At 43.6% G+C, this 21467-nt stretch overlaps 1 protein-coding gene across 1 annotated transcript in view; it reads left to right on the forward strand.

Annotated features, from left to right (window-relative positions):
* The first annotated feature begins 4145 nt into the window (after window positions 1-4145).
* The window catches only part of IRF8 (interferon regulatory factor 8), a 205575-nt gene continuing 188253 nt past the window's right edge, over window positions 4146-21467 (forward strand). Inside the window, exons 1-4 of the mRNA XM_082270439.1 lie at window positions 4146-4280; window positions 4486-4534; window positions 13943-13976; window positions 15673-15755. Coding sequence (XP_082126565.1) covers window positions 4514-4534; window positions 13943-13976; window positions 15673-15755 — 138 coding nt within the window. The 5' untranslated portion in view covers window positions 4146-4280; window positions 4486-4513. The remainder of the gene's footprint in view (window positions 4281-4485; window positions 4535-13942; window positions 13977-15672; window positions 15756-21467) is intronic.

Here is a 21467-nt window from a genome sequence, read left to right on the forward strand (position 1 = left end):
TTTTTAAAATGCTTTATTATCTTTTCATGTGACAACACTGAAGAAATGACACTTTGCTACAATGTAGTGAGTGTACAGCTTGTATAACAGTGTAAATTTGCTGTCCCCTCAAAATAACTCAACACAGCCAATGTCTAAACCGCTGGCAACAAAAGTGAGTACACCCCGAAGTGAAAATGTCCAAATTGGGCCCAAAGTGTCAATATTTTGTGTGGCCACCATTATTTTCCAGCACTGCCTTACCCTCTTGGGCATGGAGTTCACCAGAGCTTCACAGGTTGCCACTGGAGTCCTCTTCCACTCCTCAATGATGATATCACAGAGCTGATGGATGTTGTTGGAGACCTTGTGCTCCTCCACCTTCTGTTTTGAGGACGCCCCACAGATGCTCAATAGGGTTTAGGTATGGAGACATGCTTGGCCAGTCCATCATCTTTACCCTCCGCTTCTTTAGCAAGGCAGTGATTGTCTTGTATGTGTGTTTGGGGTCGTTATCATGTTGGAATATTGCCCTGCGGCCCAGTCTCTGCAGGGAGGGGATCATGCTGTGCTTCAGTATGTCACAGTACATGCTGGCATTCATGGTCCCCCCCCCCCCCCCAATGAACTGTAGTTCCCCAGTACTGGCAGCAATCACGCAGCCCCAGACCATGACACTCCCACCACCATGCTTGACTATAGGCAAGACACACTTGTCTTTGTATTCCTCACCTGGTTGCTACCTCACACGCTTGACACCATCTGAGCCAAATACGTTTATCTTGGTTTCATCAGACCACAGGACATGGTTCCAGTAATTCATGTCCTTAGTCTGCGTGTCTTCAGCAAACTGTGGGCTTTCTTGTGCATCATCTTTAGAAGAGGCTTCCTTCTGGGACGACAGCCATGCAGACAAATTTGATGCAGTGTGCGGCGTATGGTCTGAGCACTGACAGGCTGACCCCCCCCCCAGTCCCTTCAAACTCTGCAGCAACGCTGGCAGCACTCGTATGTCTATTTCCCAAAGACAACCTCTGGATATGATGCTGAGCACGTGCACTCAACCTCTTTGGTTGACCATGGCGAGGCCTGCTCTGAGTGGAACCTGTCCTGTTAACTGCTGTATGGTCTTGCCCATCTTGCTGCAGCTCAGTTTCAGGGTCTTGGCAATCTTCTTATATGAAAAAATCTTCTTATAGCCTAGGCCTGTGATGGCCAATCTTGGCGACCCAGTTATTTTGGAACTACATTTCCCATGATGCTCATGCACTCTGCATTGTAGTTGAGCATCATGGAAAATGTGGTGCCAAAGTTGGCCATCTATATGTAGAGCAACAATTTTTTTTTTCAGATCCTCAGCTCTTTGCCATGAGGTGCCATGTTGAAATTCCAGTGACCAGTATGAGAGAGTAAGAGTGATAACACCAAATTTAACACACCTGCTCCCCGTTCACACCTGAGCCCTTGTAATAACGAGTCACATGACACCAGCGAGCGTAAATGGCTAATTTTGTCCCAATTTGGACATTTTCACGTAGGGGTGTACTCACTTTTGTTGCCAGCGGTTTAAACATTTAATGACTGTGTTGAGTTATTTTGAGGGAACAGCAAATTTACACTGTTATACAAGCTGTTTTAGAGGCAATCATGGGTTTTGCAGAGCAGGAAGATCAAAAACAGCAGTTTTGCATTTTTATAGATCTTTGTGGGTAAGCACCTGGGCATTTACTTCAAGCATAGTGCTGTGGCTACCCTTGGGGAGAGGTAATAAATATATTCATACAGTGGGGGATCGAAAGTTTGGGCACCCCAGGTAAAAATTTATTAATGTGCATAAAGAAGCCAAGGAAAGATGGAAAAAATCTCAAAGGCATCAAATTACAGATTAGACATTCTTATAATATGTCAACAAAAGTAAGATTTTATTTCCATCATTGACACTTTCAAAATTACAGAAAACAAAAAAATGGCATCTGCAAAAGTTTGGGCACCCTGCAGAGTTAATATCTTGTACTGCCCCCTTTGGCAAGAGAGATTCTCTGCGTAAGGGCAGTGTGTGGCCCCAAGCAATACATAAGAGGAGTCCAGGAAGAGCGTGTGAAAATGAGTGCATACCTCAAGTTAATGGAGGGGGAGGGAGGGCAAAATATAAGCAGATTATGGCCTCTTGCACATGATGGGGAAAAGGGAAGCAGCCATTTTATTTACCAAACATTTATTTATGATTATCAAACATGTATTTATGATTAAGCAGATATATTGGATGTATATGTTGTGAGAAGTCATATTGTATAACAGCTGTTGTGTTCAAAAGCCATTTACACCTCCAGCTGTCAGATTGCTATCCAGGTTTATGAAGATATGTTCCTCCAAGGAGCCAAACTGCTGGAAGTGACAAGTCTTTGTGAACAACTATTCCGCATTTCAATCAAGATGTGACCTCAAAGAAACTTTAGATAGGTGCCACCCACTTCAGAATGTATAAATTGTATTAGGTGTCCTAGCCAGATAGAGCAAATGTTTTCAAACCAACAGAATGTAATGTGACTGAATTGCTCTCCAAACATGTCTGTCTAATAAATAATTTTCCTGGCTTCAACAGTCAAAATGTTACTGAAACCCATGACTTATGGGGTTTCCCCTACATACACGATACTCCTGTTTGGGCATCTACTTTTTCATCAGTTTTTTTTTTTTTTGTATTTGCACGTATATGCGTTTGCACACATGCGCAGAAACATTTTCATGTTCTTGTTTTATGCATTATGTAAATGGGAATTTGAGCACATTTGCGTGCAATCATGTGTATTTGCGCGCATGAGGCGTAAAGTACTGGCCAAAAATGCAGATTTTTCTATTTTGTTTTTACTGAAGAATGCACAGCGCTTGTTTACGCGCCTGTGTGCATACGCACATTACAATGAATGGGCTGTATTTTAGCTCCGTTAAAAAAAAAAAAAAAAAAAAAAAAGCTGTACTGAGCTTTTTTCAAGCTGCAGGGTGAAAGAGGCCTAAACTTCAGATTTAATGGAATTGTTCATTTACCTATACAGATGTATACATTAGACCTTAAAACTTGCCGACTGCCGCACGACTATTTACGTCGGCAGTCAGCCCCTCACAGGCAAAGCGACGTAGGGCTACGTCGCTAGCCTGTTAGGGTTTTGGGAGTGAGCGCGCTCCCGCTCGGTCACGGACCCCCCCCCCCCTCCCCACGTGTGCCTGGCGGACCCAATGTCCGCCGGGCACTCGCGATCGTCCGTGGCTACTGTAAACAAAGCCGCCTGTCAGTCTCCCCTGTGTAAGAATGGTGATCAAACAGTTCTACTATGTAGGACCGTTGATCACTGTTCTTACACATCAAGCCACAGCCAATCACAGTTAGAATCCCGCCCCTAGGACACAATTAACCCCTCCCTCTCCAATACAGTTAACTCCTTCACTGCCAGTGTCATTTTTACAGTAACCGTGCATATGTATAGCACTGATTACTGTAGAAATGTCACTGGTAACCCCAAAAGTGTCAAAAATGTCAGAGTCAAGGGTCCGATCTGTCCGTCCCAATGTCGCAGTCCCGCAAAAAAAATCGCAGATCGCCGCCATTACGCGTTAAAAAAAAAAACAAAAATGACAGAAATCTTTCCCTTTGTTAGTAAACGCAATAATTTTTGCGCAAACCAATATTTTTTGCGCAAACCAATCAAAATACGCTTTTTGCAATTTTTTTTTTTTTTTAACCAAACATGGTAAAAAAAGAAATTGGCCTAAAATGTTAAAAAATTTAGATTTTTACATTTTTTTGGGGGGAATTTCATATATAAAAAATGTGAAAAATATTGTTATTTTTGCAAAATTGACGCTCTTTTTTTGCTTATAGCGCATGATCAAAAAATCGCAAAGGTGATCAAATACCACCAAAAGAAAGCTCTGTTTGTGGGAAAAAAAGGACGCCAAATTCTTTTAGGTACAGCGTTGCACGACCGCGCAATTGTCCGTTAAAGTCAGGCAGTGCCGAATCGCAAAATAGGCCCTGGTCAGGAAGGGGGTAAAATCTTCCGGGGCTTAAGTGGTTAAACAGTAGCGATGAATTGTATACAGAGACCCCACCCTGTACGCAGCAGGACATTGTTTTCTGCGTTGTTGCATGAAACCAGTCAGACCTGTGTGTCGCTGTCACCAAGGGTGTGAGATTTGCTCTGGTAATCTGATTCCTCCATGGCTCAGACTCCTGTCATATGCTGGACTCCTGAGGAGCTCAGATCTGCCCTGTACAGCCTGGAGTCTGGTCACCCTCATCACCAGTAAGAGAACCTGTCACCTGTCCTGTGTCACCCCCCCCCCCCCCCTGCTCATACATCCTCAGCTGATCAAGGATTTTGCTACTTTGTCTCATGCTGGGTGATTCTGCACTTTCCTGTAGTTGTCACTTCGTATCGGTTGTTGCTGTGAAGCTCTCCCTACAGGCATCCCCCCCCCAATCTTGCTCTGCCTTGTGTTTGTTTGCAGCTCCTGGTAACCGACCTCGGAGAGAGCCATGGGTGGAGGAATGAGCCAGGTAAGCACTGTGTGTATTCTACCACAAGCCTCTGCTTTCTCTGTATTTCTTTTATACACTTATTGTATAACTAAAGGCAAAACTTTTTTTTGTTACTTTGTGTATAGGGTGGAGAGGGATTAGAATGCATGTGGGGTCTTTATTGCTGTTTGTGCTCCCCCTCTATTTGTCCTGCTTTACTTTCACTTAAAGTGAAAGTAAAAAAATCCTGAATGTTGGGTTGTCCCCAGAAATTGGGTTGTCCCCAGAAAAGTAATGAGGGAAAATCTTCCAATGGGGACACTAGTTCTGGAGACCACCAAGGTATTCCCTTGCCTCTTCCTGTTTAGGTTATGGGACAGGAAATTAAGGTAAATCTCCCAAATGAGACACAGATGGCAAAAAAAAAAAAAAACTGATGGGTTATAACTCTCCATTATGGGCCATACACACTATAAGATTTTCTGAAGACTTTTTCCTTTAGACTTACCAAAACCATATAATATGAGGTCAAACCTAAACACTTTCAATTTGTATGCAATCTGGCAGGCCCTTGCACTACATAGAAAAGGTAAATCGGAAGGAAAAGGTCTTCAGAAAATCTTATAGTGTGTATGGCCCTTTAGGCCCCTTTCACACAGGCTTTCCCATCCGATCCACCTGTCAGTTGTTCAGGCGGACCAGATCGGATGTTCCATGCAGCTCTATGGAGCAGCGGATGCCTCTGCTGCTATCCTATCCGATCCTGTCCATGAAGTCCAGACCGATGGAAACCCTATTTTCCATCCGTCTGGGGGGGATCGGATGAGAAAGGACAGGCGGTCCATTATCATCCGATCTCCCATAGAGGAGAGCGGGGATCTGACAGCTCCGTCTCTGCACACAGAGTGAAGACGGAGCTGTCATCCGCCTGCTCAGCGGGGCGGAGCTGTCATCCGCCTGCTCAGCGGGGATCGGCAGATCCATTCCCGCTGAGCAAAACGGACTCCGTCGGGAATCCAGGGGTCCTCTTTCACATAAAAGTGGTCCCATCGGCGGATTAGCCGCGGGATCACTTTTATGGGCGGGGGGAGTGGTGCCCACCCCCCTCCCGCCACTTCCTGGTAATTTTCCCTACTTACCAGGGGATGGATTGTCGGTAGCGGGGAAAACGATCCGATCCCCCGTGTTGCTGGGTAGGAAGTCGAGTGAGGGCAAGATGGCCCCCACTCCACTCTATGCCCTTGGAGGACCGGAGGGATGTCAAATGTCACTTCTTCCCAATGGCCTTAAACGGCCAAATCTTTTTATTTTTTATAAAAAAAAAAAAGACATTTATTTATTTATTTTTGCTGTTAAGGGTAAATGTGGCATCTGAGGTCTTTTTGAGGACCTGTAATGCTTCTTTCTATTACAAGGGGTGTTTACATTCCTTGTAATAGTAAAAAAAAGTGATCAAAACAGTGTAAAAAATAAAAAGTAAAATAAATAAAAAAAAAAAAAAAATTTAAAGTGCCCCGTCCCTCGGAGCTCGCGCTCAGAAACGAACGCATACGCAAGTCACGCCCACATATGTAAACGGTGTTCAAACCACACATGTGAGGTATCACCGCAGTCGTTAGAGCAATAATTCTAGCACTAGACCTCCTCTAACTCTTAACTCTAAACTGGGTAACCTGTAGATATTTATAAAGCGTCACCTATAGAGTTTTTTTAAGTAACAAAGTTTGTCACCACTCCACAAGCGTGCGCAATTTTTAAGTATGACATCCAGGATGACCTGGGCTCATGGTAAGTAGGTTGTATTATGCTGGCCTGAGGACACCTGGTGGCAGTAAAAAGTACTGCATGCGAAAATCTCAATTTTATCTTTTAATGGACTATTAATTATTATTTTTAGCCGGAGTTCTAGCACGCACAACACGTGAGAGCATGTGTGTCAATGCCATGCGTAGCACAAATATTCCCCAGATCACACCTGAACCTCGCAGGATGTGACAGCACACAACCTCAGAGCAGGAATTGGGGATTTCAGGGACCTGGCTGGTGGGATTTTCAGATTTCTGGACAGTGCGTTTGGATAAATCCCTCCGGAGATTCAGGAATGTTTTCCCGGGATTGAATTCAGTAGATCCATGCGGTGATCACCATATACATGTGACGTCTGTTTGGATAGTGTGCACAGGAGATCGATTACTAATGGGGAAGGCTAAACGGCGGCCTAAGCGGGGATAAACTAAAATTAGATTGCGGTGGCGGGCAGCTGTTGTCGCCAGCGAAGATATTACTCGGGATAAGCTGGCGGAGGGAGGCCGTGTCATTAACCCTTTAATCCTCTTATACGCAGTTGAATGATTTTTTTGCTAAACGGGGTCACCGAAGACTAAGCCTATTATTCTACCTGTAATGCATATCTATAAAATATCCCCATTGAGGAGAGAGGTGTACTGGGGACCTGGAACAGGAAATCTATTTACTTCCCTCACAATTCCAGCTGAAAGTGTCAGACAGTTTGTTGAGATAATTTGAGAGTAATAGGTGCAGAATGAACAGGTTGCATGCAATCTGTTCCCTTAATTTCTGGAAGAAAACCTGATGGAGTCTGCAAAAGACCTGAGACTGGGACGGAGATTTGTCTTCCAACAAGACAATGATCCAAAACATAAAGAAAAATCTACAATGGAATGGTTCACAAATAAACATATCCAGGTGTTAGAATGGCCAAGTCAAAGTCCAGACCTGAATCCAATCGAGAATCTGTGGAAAGAACTGAAAACTGCTGTTCACAAACGCTCTCCATCCAACCTCACTGAGCTCGAGCTGTTTTGCAAGGAGGAATGGGCAAAAATTTCAGTCTCTCGATGTGCAAAACTGATAGAGACATACCCCAAGCGACTTACAGCTGTAATCGCAGCAAAAGGTGTCGCTACAAAGTATTAACTTAACGGGGCTGAATCATTTTGCATGCCCAATTTTTCAGTTTTTTATTTGTTAAAAAAGTTTGAAATATCCAATAAATTTCATTCCACTTCATGATTGTGTCCCATTTGTTGATTCTTCACAAAAAATTACAGTTTTATATCTTTATGTTTGAAGCCTGAAATGTGGCAAAAGGGGGCCGAATACTTTCACAATGCACTATGTGTGTTTATATATTTATATATATATATATATATATATATATATATATATATATATATATACAGTGGGTACGGAAAGTATTCAGACCCCCTTAAATTTTTCACTCTTTGTTATATTGCAGCCATTTGCTAAAATCATTTAAGTTCATTCTTCTTCCTCATGAATGTACACATAGCACCCCATACTGACAGAAAAACACAGAATTGTTGACATTGTTGCAGATTTATTAAAAAAGAAAAACTGAAATATCACATGGTCCTAAGTATTCAGACCCTTTGCTCAGTATTTAGTAGAAGCCCCCTTTTGATCTAATACAGCCAGGAGTCTTTTTGGGAAAGATGCAACAAGTCTTTCACACCTGGATTTGGGGATCCTCTGCCATTCCTCCTTGCAGATCCTCTCCAGTTCTGTCAGGTTGGATGGTAAACGTTGGTGGACAGCCATTTTTAGGTCTCTCCAGAGATGCTCAATTGGGTTTAAGTCAGGGCTCTGGCTGGGCCATTCAAGAACAGTCACGGAGTTGTTGTGAAGCCACTCCTTCGTTATTTTAGCTGTGTGCTTAGGGTCATTGTCTTGTTGGAAGGTAAACCTTCGGCCCAGTCTGAGGTCCAGAGCACTCTGGAGAAGGTTTTTGTCCAGAATATCCCTGTACTTGGCCGCATTCATCTTTCCCTCGATTGCAACCAGTCGTCCTGTCCTTGCAGCTGAAAAACACCCCCACAGCATGATGCTGCCACCACCATGCTTCACTGTTGGGACTGTATTGGACAGGTGATGAGCAGTGCCTGGTTTTCTCCACACATACCGCTTAGAATTAAGGCCAAAAAGTTCTATTTTGGTCTCATCAGACCAGAGAATCTTATTTCTCACCATCTTGGAGTCCTTCAGGTGTTTTTTAGCAAACTCCATGCAGGCTTTCATGTGTCTTACACTGAGGAGAGGCTTCCGTCGGGCCACTCTGCCATAAAGCCCCGACTGGTGGAGGGCTGCAGTGATGGTTGACTTTCTCCCATCTCCTGACTGCATCTCTGGAGCTCAGCCACAGTGATCTTTGGGTTCTTCTTTACCTCTCTCACCAAGGCTCTTCTCCCCCGATAGCTCAGTTTGGCCGGACGGCCAGCTCTAGGAAGGGTTCTGGTCGTCCCAAAGTCTTCCGTTTGAGGATTATGGAGGCCACTGTGCTCTTAGGAACCTTAAGTGCAGCAGAAATCTTATTGTAACCTTGGCCAGATCTGCGCCTTGCCACAATTCTGTCTCTGAGCTCTTCAGGCAGTTCCTTTGACCTCATGATTCTCATTTGCTCTGACATGCATTGTGATCTGGAAGGTCTTATATAGACAGGTGTGTGGCTTTCCTAATCAAGTCCAATCAGTATAATCAAACACAGCTGGACTCAAATGAAGGTGTAGAACCATCTCAAGGATGATCAGAAGAAATGGAAAGCACCTGAGTTAAATATATGAGTGTCACAGCAAAGGGTCTGAATACTTAGAACCATGTGATATTTCAGTTTTTCTTTTTTAATAAATCTGCAACAATGTCAACAATTCTGTGTTTTTCTGTCAGTATGGGGTGCTATGTGTACATTCATGAGGAAGAAGAATGAACTGAAATGATTTTAGCAAATGGCTGCAATATAACAAAGAGTGAAAATTTTAAGGGGGTCTGAATACTTTCCGTACCCACTGTATATGTATATATATATATATATATATACATAATACACTCTTCAAATGTGCTTTAAAATGCATGGATTTCCCTTTTATGAACAAGAAAATAATGGCGTTATGCTGTTGGGTCGGTATAATAATGCTATGGGGCTGGTATGAAATTATTTCCTGGGCTGAATTTTATTCCCAGTCCGGCCCTGGTTATACTTCGCTCTTCCTCTCTTTATGTACATGCCTCTGAGTCTGGGCAAACTGATTGATAACAAGGAGCACTTTATGTGCCTAAAGCTGCCCATTTAGGGATCAAAATGTGGTCGGTTTAGCAGGGACCGGACAAATTTTGATCGATGTATGGGTTCTGTGGTTGTAAAGAAGTCGATCTACCTATCATCTTCTGCAACAATTGCCCTGTTGGAAAATTTCCACTTGCTCAACTCTGCAGACTATAGCCTGTGTATTCTGATGGCAGGAAAGACACAGCGGGGAGGATTCCCCCAATCCACCTTAACCACTTCTGGTACAGAAGGATTTGCCCCCTTAATGACCAGGCCATATTTTGCGATTCAGCACTGCGTTAGCTTAACGGACAATTGTGCGGTCGTGCGACGCTGTACCCACATAAAACTTACTTCCTTTCTTTCCCACAAATAGAGCTTTCTTTTGGTTGTATTTGATCACCTGTGCGATTTTTATTTTTTGCACTAAGAAAAAGAGCGACAATTTTGAAAAAAAAAAAACAATATTTTTCACATTCTGCTATATGACACTCTCAAAAAAAAAATTTTATAATCAAAATCTTTAACATTTTAGGCCAATTTGTTTTCTGCTACATATTTTGTGTAAAAAAAAAAAAATTGCAATAAGCGTATTTTGATTGGTTTGTGCAAAAGTTATTGCGTCTACTAACTACAGGAAAGATTTATGTCATTTTTATTGTTTTTTTTTTTTTTTAGTAGTAATGGCGGCGATCTGCGATTTTTAGCGGGACTGCGATATTTCGGCGGACAGATCGGACCCCTAACTGGCACATTTTTGACACTTTTGGGGGGAGCAATGACATTACTACAGTAATCAGTGCTAAAAATATGCACTGTTACTGTAATAATGACACTGGCAGGGAAGGGGTTAACCCTGTGGGTGATCAAGGGGTTAAATGTAAGCCTAGGGGAGTGATTCTAACTGTGGGGGTGGGGGTGGGGGGGGGCATGGCTTCTAAAATGACCATAGAGACATGTGATCCTATATAGAAGGATCACAGGGGCTCTATGGTCATTGCAGGGAGAAGAACGGTCAGCTGTGTTTACAACAGCCGATCGTCCTTCTCTCTCAGCGGGGAACGATCGCGGGTGTCAGGCGGCAATCGGAGCCGCCTGAACCGTGCATCAGCTTCCCCTTTGCCGAGTGGGGGCGGGAGCGTGCCGCCGGCGCACGCTCGCCCCCTAGCTTCCCGTGCGCGACCGACCTAGACGTACGTCAGCTTGAGCAGGAGAGCCACCCTGCTGCAGCGGGTGGTCGGAAAGTGGTTAAGGTTCAAGATGTGGTTGGTTTAGCAGGGACCGGCCAAATTTTGATCGATGTATGGGTACTGTGATTGTACAGAAGTCGATCTACCTATCATCTTCTGTAACAATTGCCCTGTTGGAAAATGTACACTTGCTCAGCGCTGCAGAATATAGCCTGTGTATTCTGATGGCAGGAAAGACACAACGGGGAGGATTCCCCCATCCCCAATACACCTTAAATATGTGGATGGGGGAATCGGGTCATTGTTTTTTATATTCAACCAGCTGGTTAAATGAAAAAAAAATGGACTCATCTATGACCAGCTTAACTTATCACAGCATCATTCATTTAGCAGGGGTGCTGATTGCATTCTCTGCTATATGAGGAGTAGATGAAGCAAGTGTAGAAAACAATGGACAGGCAAACATGCAACAATGTGACAGTTGTATCAAAGATTCCTTTCCCCTAAAGTGATAACTGTCAGGAGTCCCCCTTTAAAGGGACAGTTCATCCTCATCAATTGTACAAAGCTTGGTGAAGCCATGGGAAGGCAGTTTATAAATAGGTACGGCTTGGGATAAACACAGCATAAAAATAGCCGACGGATGATGATGTTACTATCTGGCAGAAACTTTGTAAAGGATAAACAGTATCTGTCTGCTGTGTGGACGTAGATCAGCGACTGGGTGGTCCCGCTCCACCGCCATCCGTATAAACAGCAACACTCGCTGTCCCACCGCCGCCGTTTGACTAAGTGCCGGTTCACATTTGTGCGATGTGGGAACGCTGCGAATATACAGCGTGTTCCCACATCGCATCCGCACCCCTGGCAATTCACACTGCCATATGCGATACGCTGGGGGTGTCAACTAAAAGTTAACGACACCCCCAGATAAGATCGCATATCGCAGTGCGATCTGTAAGTTCGCACAGAATCGGATCGCACAAGTGTGAACCACCATGCGATCCGATTCTGCTGCGGACCAAAAAAAGGGTCCTGTGCGTCTTTTAGTGCGATTGCGGTGCGAATTCAGCCATACAAACTGTATGGCTGAATTTGCACCGCACAGAGATCGCATGTCATTTTAGGAGCAGTGCGCTCCGAATTCCATGCGATCTCTGTCATCGCAAAAATGTGACCCGGCACTAAAAGATTTATGTGCAGGCTATAACATTTTTATCGTATGTGAACACAATGTCCAATTTTCGTTTAATTAGTACAGTTTTCGTCTGAAAAAAAAGGACCACTCCCATTTCTGACACATGTTGTTTACAAGTTAAAATCAGTATTTTTTGCTAGAAAATTACTTAGAACCCCCAAACATTATATATATATATATATATATATTAGCAAAGACTCTGGAGAATAAAATGGCGGTCATTGCAATATGTTTTGTCACGTGATATTTGCGCAGCGATCTTTCAAACGCCATTTTTTTGAGAAAAATTACATTTCACTGCATTTAAAAAAAAAATGAAACAGTAAAGTTAGCCCATTTTTTTTGTATATTGTGAAAGAGGATGTCACGCCGAGTAAATAGATACCAAACATGTTATGGTTTAAAATTGCGCACGCCCGTGGAATGGCGACAAACTATGGTCAATAAAAATCTCCATAGGCGACGCTTTGAAATTTTGTAACGATTACCAGTTTAGAGTTACAGAGTAGCTCTTTTTTTTTAATGTTGCTCTCCCTCTGGCGATCGCTGTGATACCTCACTTGTGTGGTTTGAACAGCGATTTCATTTGCGGGCGCGACTTCAGTATACGTTTTCTTTCCGTGCGCGAGCTCATGGCGACGGGGGCGGTTAAAATTATTATTTTTTCCTATTTTATTTATTTTTTTTAATTTAACACAGGTTTTTTTAAAAAAATCTGATTACTTTTATTGCTGTCACAAGCAATGTAAACATCCCTTGTGACAGCAATAGGCAGTGACAGGTACTCTTTATGGAGGGATCGGGGGTCTAAAAGACACCAAACCCCTCCACTGCACTTCCATGTATTCAAAATGCCGAAAACTGCATTGTTGAATACAGTCTCTTTTTTAAATTCGGCGCCTTTAGCAGCCGACTAGCCCGGACGTGACGTCATGGACGCCGCCTCTGGGTTACGTCATTGGTGACCCGATCGAAGCCGCATCCGGCTTTGATTGGGACTCCAACTAGCCGGCGGACGTGCTGGCTGGTTGCTCGGGTCTCCCGGTGGGAGGGGAGACCTGGGCAGAGCCACGGAAGTTGGCGGGGGCACGGGGGGGGGGGTTTCCTTTTTTCCGAGAGTGTTTTTGGGTCCATTTCCATTAATTTATTTCATTAAAGGTGATATCTATAAAGCAGTGAATGTGATGTTCACCAAACATTCTCTATCATATGTAAAACACATGAACCTGGAAGATTCACAGGCAGAGAATGTTTGGCAAATGTCACATTCACTGCTTTATAAGGCTTGGCTCACACTAACATACTCCAAAGTCATGCGATTTTTGGTACGACTTTGGAGTCCAACTTTGATATGACTTTTACACTGTCTGGCACTGAAGTCATATCAGGGTTGCTCAAAGTAGTGCAGGAACATTCTCTGAAGTCGCAGCGACTACAGTAGTGTCAGTTGGAACAGCTCATAGGCCTCTTGCACACTGCAGCTTAAAAATGCTCAGTACAGCTTTTTTTTTTTTTTTCTGAGCTAAAATAGTGCCCATTCATTCTTAATGTGCCTATGCACACAGCCGCGTAAATGAGCGCCGCGTTTTCTTCGGTAAGAACAAAATACTGCATTTTTGGTCAGTAATTTACGCCTGATGCGCGCAGATACGCGCAAATACGCGTGAATGCGCTCAAATGACCCAAAATGCCAATTAAATATCAAGAACGCTAGAATAAATGTACACGCATTTGCGCGAAGATGCGCGCATTACAATTACGCCAGAAAACGTAGATGCTCTAACAGGAGTATCGTGTGTATAGATACATGGCATTTCACATGTTCTGCGACTCTGGGTCTCACAAGTTGGATCATAAATCACCGGAGATTGAACTGAGCCTGATAATTTGCAGTGTTATTAGTATTTTTGTTTTCCCTTTTTTGTGTTTTTGTTTTAGATTGTTATTATAACTCAGTGAATGTTTTTCTCCTGCAGATCCTGGATGGGTTCTACCTGGGCAATATAAGAGGTGAGAGCAACTATAGGAATGTCATCAGTTTAATATTTATATTATCAAAAGTATTGGGACGCCTGCCTTTACACGCACATGGACTTTAATGGCATCCCAGTCTTAGTCTGTACAGTTCAATATTGAGTTGGCCAACCCTTTGCAGCTATAACAGCTTCAACTCTTCTGGGAAGGCTGTCCACAAGTTTTAGGGGTGTGTCTATAGGAATGTTTCTTCCAGAAGCGTGTTTGCGGGGTCAGGCACTGATGTTGGAGAGAAGGCCTGGCTCAATCTCCGCTCTAATTCATCCCAAAGGTGTTCTATGGGGTTGAGGTCAGGCCAGTCAAGTTCCTCCACCCCAAACTCACTCATCCATGTCTTTATGGACCTTGCTTTGTGCACTGGTGCGCAGTCATGTTGGAACAGGAAGAGGCCATCCCCAAACTCTTCCCACAAAGTTGGGAGCAAAAAATTGTCCAAAATGTCTTGGTATGCTGACGCCTTAAATGTTCTCTTCACTGGAACTAAGGGACCAAGCCCAACCCCTGAAAAACAACCCCACACCATAATCCCCCCTCCACCAAATGATTTAGACCAGTACACAAAGCAAGGCCCATAAAGACATGGATGAGTGAGTTTGGGGTGAAGGAACTTGACTGGCCTGCACAGAGTCCTGACCTCAACTGGATAGAACACCTTCGGGATGAATTTGAGTGGAGACTATGAGCCAGGCCTTCTCGTCCAACATCAGTGGCTGACCTCACAAATGCGCTTCTGAAAGAATGGTCAAACATTCCCATAGACACACTCCTAAACCTTGTGGACAGCCTTCCCAGAAGAGTTGAAGCTGTTATAGCTGCAAAGGGTGGGCCAACTCAATATTGAACCCTACGGACTAAGACTGGGATGCCATTAAAGTTCATGTGTGTGTAAAGGCAGGCGTCCCAATACTTTTGGTATTATAGTGTATTATACACAGTCCAATTACTAAAATGTAATTTCATTTTCAATCTTGATAAATCTGCAGCACTCATTAAAATAACGCCATGGAAATCCTTGTTCAGGCCCTTCCTGTTATAGGATGACAAAGATCTGTCCCTGTCTTCCAACTGGGCTCCTGTGTTGTCACCCTGTCACCCTGTACATCTCAAGGATCAGAACATTCAGGGGTATGAGAGATGATTACAGCCACACACACCTACACAGGTTGAACTGGATGGACTATTGTCTTTATTCAACTTCAACTACTATGTAACTATGTAACCTGCCCCCTGGTGGAGAGTACAAGTGGCTGCACTTAAACATATTGCTCAGGCATGGTTCACTATTGTCACTCTTGTGGTCCAGAGCCATGATGTGCATCCACCAAATGCATGTAGGCAGGAAGCTGCTCATAAAGGCTGCAGGAGATCAGCAGTTCTGAAATAGGGGGGAAAAAATTAGAAAAACTGATTTTTTTTTTTTTTTTTACAACAAATAGTACAATTGTTTACAATAAAAATGATATTACCAAAAGTATTGGGACACCTGCCTTTACACACACATGAACTTTAATGGCATCCCAGTCTTAGTCCCTAGAGTTCAATTTTGAGTTGGCCCACCCTTTGCACAAACTAAATCCCATCCAGTGGGGTTCACATCTTCTTTAATTGCTCATCATTATCAGTCTGATCTCTTCTATATGTGTGTGACTCACTTCTAATGGTCTCTCCCTAGATGCTGAGGACAAAACATCACTGAGCAGGAATGGTGTCACCCACATTGTGTCCATCCACAACAACGCAAAGCCCCTCTTACCGGTGAGTAGTGGAGACACCAACACTTCCATTATATTCAGCCTGCACTGGCAGGAACATCCTCTGTCAGAAGTTGCTAGTTCCCTGGCTGTTGTTCAGATGTGGAGTAAGCATGCAACAAGTGAAGTAACAATGATGTCAGAACTACCCATCTGCATGTTATTCCCAGCTCAGGAAGTGAAGCCAGGGGATCAGTATAACAGTTATTGATCCAGCACCAGCTGATTTCTGCCAAAACAGGTGCTCTTTGGAGAAAAAAAAATCCAGTGTAACATGAAAGTCAGCAAAGCAACTGTATAAAATGTTTAATTTAGTACATACGCAATCAGTAATATAAGTTACATTGTATCCATAGCCAAACTTTTTTTTTTTTTTTTTTACTAGAGATATTTTATTACAAAATATATCAGTGTATCATTTGTGTATATCTAAGGCTCTGTTCACATCTAGGCGTTTTTGGGCGATTTTCTGCTCTAACCCTCGGCTCTAAAAACGCCCAACGAGACAAATCTCATTCATTTCAATGGACCCTGTTCACATCTGAGTGTTCTGTCACCTTAAGCGAAATGCCCATTGCTCAAAAAAGTACATGAGCTTCTTTTTGGGCAGATTACAGGCATTTTTTATTTTTTTTTCATTGGTCACTTGTCAACCTAAAAATGCCTGCACAAAAATGCTGCAAAAACACCTGTAAAACGCCCAAAAAAAACGCCTGTAAAACGCCCAAAAAAACCGCCTGTAAAAATAGCAACGTCTAGATGTGAAAGTAGCTTCATACTTAATTCATCTTTTGTTCCGGCATCCTATTCCTGTTTCCTAAGTTTTATAGCAGCCGTGGCGTGAGGTTGTGCTCCAGGGAACGTATAGGTAGAAATTAGTATAGATTTTCATCAATGTAGTCATATACTGTGTGTGTGTATGTATGTATGTATGTATGTATGTATGTATGTATATATATATATATATATATATATATATATATATATATATATATATATATACACACAGTATCTCCCAGAAGTGAGTACACCCCTCACATTTTTAGTAAATATTTTATTATATCTTTTCATGTGATAACGCTAACTGCCGGTTCACACTGATCCGACTTGTCAGGCGACTTGGTCGCCTGACAAGTAGCTTCCAATGCTATGCAATGGAACCGTTCTAATCAGAGCGACTCAAGTCGCTCCGACTTAGAAAAAGGTTCCTGCACTATTTTTTTGCAAAGTCTGAGCGACTTGCATTGACTTCTATTATGAGAAGTCGTTGCAAGCCGCAATGAAGTCGCCCTGCACGGACGACTTCATTAGTCGCCCGAAGTCGGGGCGACTTCGAGTCGGAAAAAGTGTGAACCGACTCTGAAGAAATTACACTTTGCTACAATTTAAAGTAGTGAGTGTACAGCTTGTATAACAGTGTAAATTTACTGTCCCCTCAAAATAACTCAACACACAGCCATTAATGTCTTAACCGCTGGCAGCAAAAGTTAGTACACCCCTAAGTGAAAATGTCCAAATTGGGCCCGAAGTGTCAATATTTTGTGTGGCCACCATTATTTTCCACCTTAGGGACAATAGCTGAAAGTTGCCCCCCCCCCCCCCGAACTTACTCACTCCAAGTATTCAGGGCATAAATTGTTGGTGGCGCCATCATAGCTACCACCCCCACTTACACGTCTGGTCTACACAAAGGTTTGACCTTATAAAGACATTTCTGCTTTTTAGCACCAACCAGTGGAGTGAAAACTGCAATTTACCCCCCCCCCCCAAACTCTCCCTAAGCTTTGGTCTAAGAAGAGTACTAAAGGAACTAAAGACACATCAGTGATTTGCATAGAACATCTATTTGTTGATGATCAATCTAATTATCCCGTTACTAATAATTACAGGATTACATGATTTGATCTTTTATGTAAAGCAGTGTTTCTCAACCTTTTTTTAGTCAAGGCACTTTTTAAAATTATGGACAATCTCGAGGCACCCTCCACAATTATGGACAGCCTTAAGGCACCCCATCCTACAACACAAACACTATTCAAATAGTTTTACATAATGCAGCAACATCTACACATGTAGGAGACCCAACGTTAGAGGTGCAAGCTGGTAATGACTAGTATTCCAATGTTTCTTTCCTTCCCCAGTTTTTCTACATCACTCAGCTAATGTGACCCCACAGCTGATGGAGAGAGGCAGGGGAGTGTTAAACAACGATGCTGTACAGGTGACTGACATCCTCCTTATCAACTGTTGATGTCATTGGTCATTAGGAGGTTGGCAGCTAGAAGGTCATAATGGTGCACAATGAAAACCATTGGCTTTGTGTAACTAAAAGACAGGCCTCGTCCATCTGCAGCCTTGTATACAATTTTTGGGCATTTTAAGGTATTTTGCCAAGGCACCCCTAAAGCAACCTCAAGGCACCCCAGGGTGCCTGGGCACCCTGGTCGAAAAAGGCTGATGTAAAGTAACATGTCATTTCAGATCCCCGAAATATTTTCTGTATATGATGTGTTAGGTTAGAATTACCATGGCTGTGCATTTCATACTAAACACCAGGGGGCAGCATTACACCATAATCTGCAATGGGGACTGGAACATGACAGTTCTGTTGAAAAGATTGTGATTGGAATTAGTTTATTAACTGAGACTTCTTAATATGATTGATCAGTGGTCTCCAAACTGCGGCCTGAAGGTTAGATTTGCTTGCCATTATTTGCTGGCCCTTGGAGCACTTTTCTTCCTACTGATGCAAAGCACTATTCCTCCCAACTGACATCAACAACTGGGCACTATTTCTCCCATTGACACCAATGATGGGGCACTATTCTGCCAATTAATACCAATGATGGGGCACTATTCTGCCAACTAATACCAATGATGGGTCACTATTCCTCTAACTGATATCTATGATGGGTCACTATTCCTCTAACTGATTCCAACGATGGGTCACTATTCTTTCATCTGATTCCAATGATGGGTCACTAGTTCTCCCACTGACACCAATGATGGATCACTGTTCTTTCAACTGACACCCACAATGTGGGTCGCTATTTCTCCAACTGACACCAATGATGGGTCACTGTTCCTCCAAATACACCAATGATGGGGCACTATTCCCCCAACTGATAACAATGATGGGGCACTATTCCTCCCACTGACACCGATGACGGGGCACTTTTCCTTCCACTGACACCAATGATGGACAGTATTCCTTCAACGGACACCAAAGATGCTGTGTTTACTTCCACTGATTCCAGGACAATTTCTACTCCCAATGGCCACAGTCCGGCCCCCCTAAAATCTGACACACAGTAAACTGGCCTTTTGTTTAGAAAGTTTGGAGACCCCTGAGATAGGTAGGTAGATAAATACGCATTTTAAAGGTAAATGATAATCTTTCATTTAAACATGCCCATGAAAGTGATCCATTTTACTAACTTTACAAATCTGCATGAAAAAATTCCCGACATGTCAGAATAAACAGCACCAATATGATTGTTCAGAAAAGCTCCCCCTTTTATCAGTAAAAAGCCATCCTTGAGCTCCAATGAGTGACCTTGCCTAGGCTGAGATGACTTCAACAGTCAGAAGGATGAAGCATTTCCTCAGTCTCCCCTTCCCCAGTGATCAGACTGTACATTGTAACTTTGTAGCAAGTCACAAGATGAAAGGCTGCAGCAGGGGCTGATCTGTGTCAGGCTGCACAGACACCAGGATTTACATGACTGTGCCATGTTTAAGCAGGTATCTCAGTCCAGGAAGAAGATGGTGACCCTAAATGATGCCTGAACAAAGATGATGCTGTCCTACTGTAGAGAAAAGCAGATGCAGGCATTGTCAGATCTCTGTGAGAGGTAATAAATACCTGGAAGGGTTACACTGACACATTACTGAGCATTAGTGATCGACCAATATCATTTTTTTTATTGCCAATACCGATATTTTGGTCATCGCATTTCGGTATCGACCAATATTGGCCGATATTTTCTTACATTAAAATAATTTTTATTTATTTTTTACTTTTTTTAAAGGTACTCTTGTGGAGGGATCTGGGGGTCTAAAAGACCCCAAACCCCTCCTCTGCACTTAAAAGCATTCAAAACGCCAAGTTTGGCTGTTTTGAATGCTCACATGTTTTTGAATTTGGCGCCGAGTACCCAGAAGGGAAGTCATGACATCACTTCCGGGTTTTTACATGGAGACCCGATCAGAGCCAAATGCGGCTTTGATCGTGTCTTCTCTTTGGCGGCCGTGCAGGCTGGTTGCCTGGGTCTCCAGGTGGGACGGGAGACCCAGGTGAGCCACGGAAGGTGGCGGGGGTAACTTCCCCTTCCGCTCCTTGTAATGACAGCTGAGCGGCTTCTCAGCCGCATCGGTTGTCATTACAAGACAGCTGACCATCGGCTATGGACGCCGCTACCGGGGTGATGCCTCTAGCTGCAGACATCACTCCGGTACAGCACTTTCCCGAAATATCGGCAATATCGGTAACCTCAGGGGCCGATTCCGATATATCGGGAAAAGTGCATATTGACCCTCGATATATCGGCTTTGCCGCTAATCGGTCGATCCCTACTGAGCATGCATGGACTTAGCATTATATTTTCAGTCTGTTTCCTGACTATTATGGTGCACAGTAGATGTTCCCTAGTTGTATGAAAGAGAAAAATTGATTCTCTCTCTGAGATTTTATTCCAGAATTTGTTGAACTGACGTTCTGCAATGACCTCCTTTCAGCCACTAGAGGGAGCACATATGATGCTCTATAAATGGTTTCCATGTTGTGATATATGGGGGATCTCAGTGGTGGCCCCCTGGGGTCCCCAAAGGGCCATACACAATATTAAGTATCTGTAATGATACAGGAGACTTTACAAAATCAACACTCCCACTGCTGACCAAGGGCCCGCAGGTTGGGCACCAGGGACACAAACATGAAATATGGAACAGCAAAGGTGTTAACATGCGATGGTCACATTAAAAGCAGTGATTATCGAAAATGAATTTGTTCTAGTTTTCCTAAGTGCTGCAGATGGGGACTGAGCGATAAAAATACTCCTATCACGTCTTACATCATACCCCCCCCCCCCTCCCCAGTTTGGCACAGAGAAGGAGGAACAGGAAAAGCTGGCGGGTTGTGTAACACTCTGAGCACAGATTGAGCTGTGCCCGTTGTCTGCAGGTGGTTCTGCTGAGGGACCAGCAGGAAGGAAACAGCTGCAGCAGCTCCATCTCACAGAAGATGCTCCAGACCGCAGGAGAGGCACTGCACCCTGATTGTGACAACCAACAGCCCCCCCAACTCCCCTCCAAATCACGACTCACAAAGGCACCGCTACAGCTCAAATTATTCCTTAAAGGGTCAGTCCATCCAAAAAAGTGCTGCTCCCTGCTGAAATTCCCAGATCTGTTCCAGTTTTTTCTGTTACATCTTCCATGATATAAAACAAATAAAATGTATAGCAGGGATGGTGGGAACCCCTCATAATGGGCACAGCAGGTGTACAGACCTAGGAACTCTGCATAGGGATGGTGGGAGCCCCTCATAATGGGCACAGAAGGTGTACAGACCCAGGAACCCAGCACAGGGATGATGGTAACCCCTCATAGTGGGCACAGCAGGTGGACAGACCCAGGAACCCAGCACAGGGATGGTGGGAACCCCTCATAATGGGCACAGCAGATGTACAAACCCGGGAACTCAGCACAGGGATGG

The sequence above is a fragment of the Pelophylax lessonae genome, assembly GCF_965119305.1.
Source record: "Pelophylax lessonae genome assembly, chromosome: 10".
Taxonomy (NCBI): Eukaryota; Metazoa; Chordata; class Amphibia; order Anura; family Ranidae; genus Pelophylax; species Pelophylax lessonae.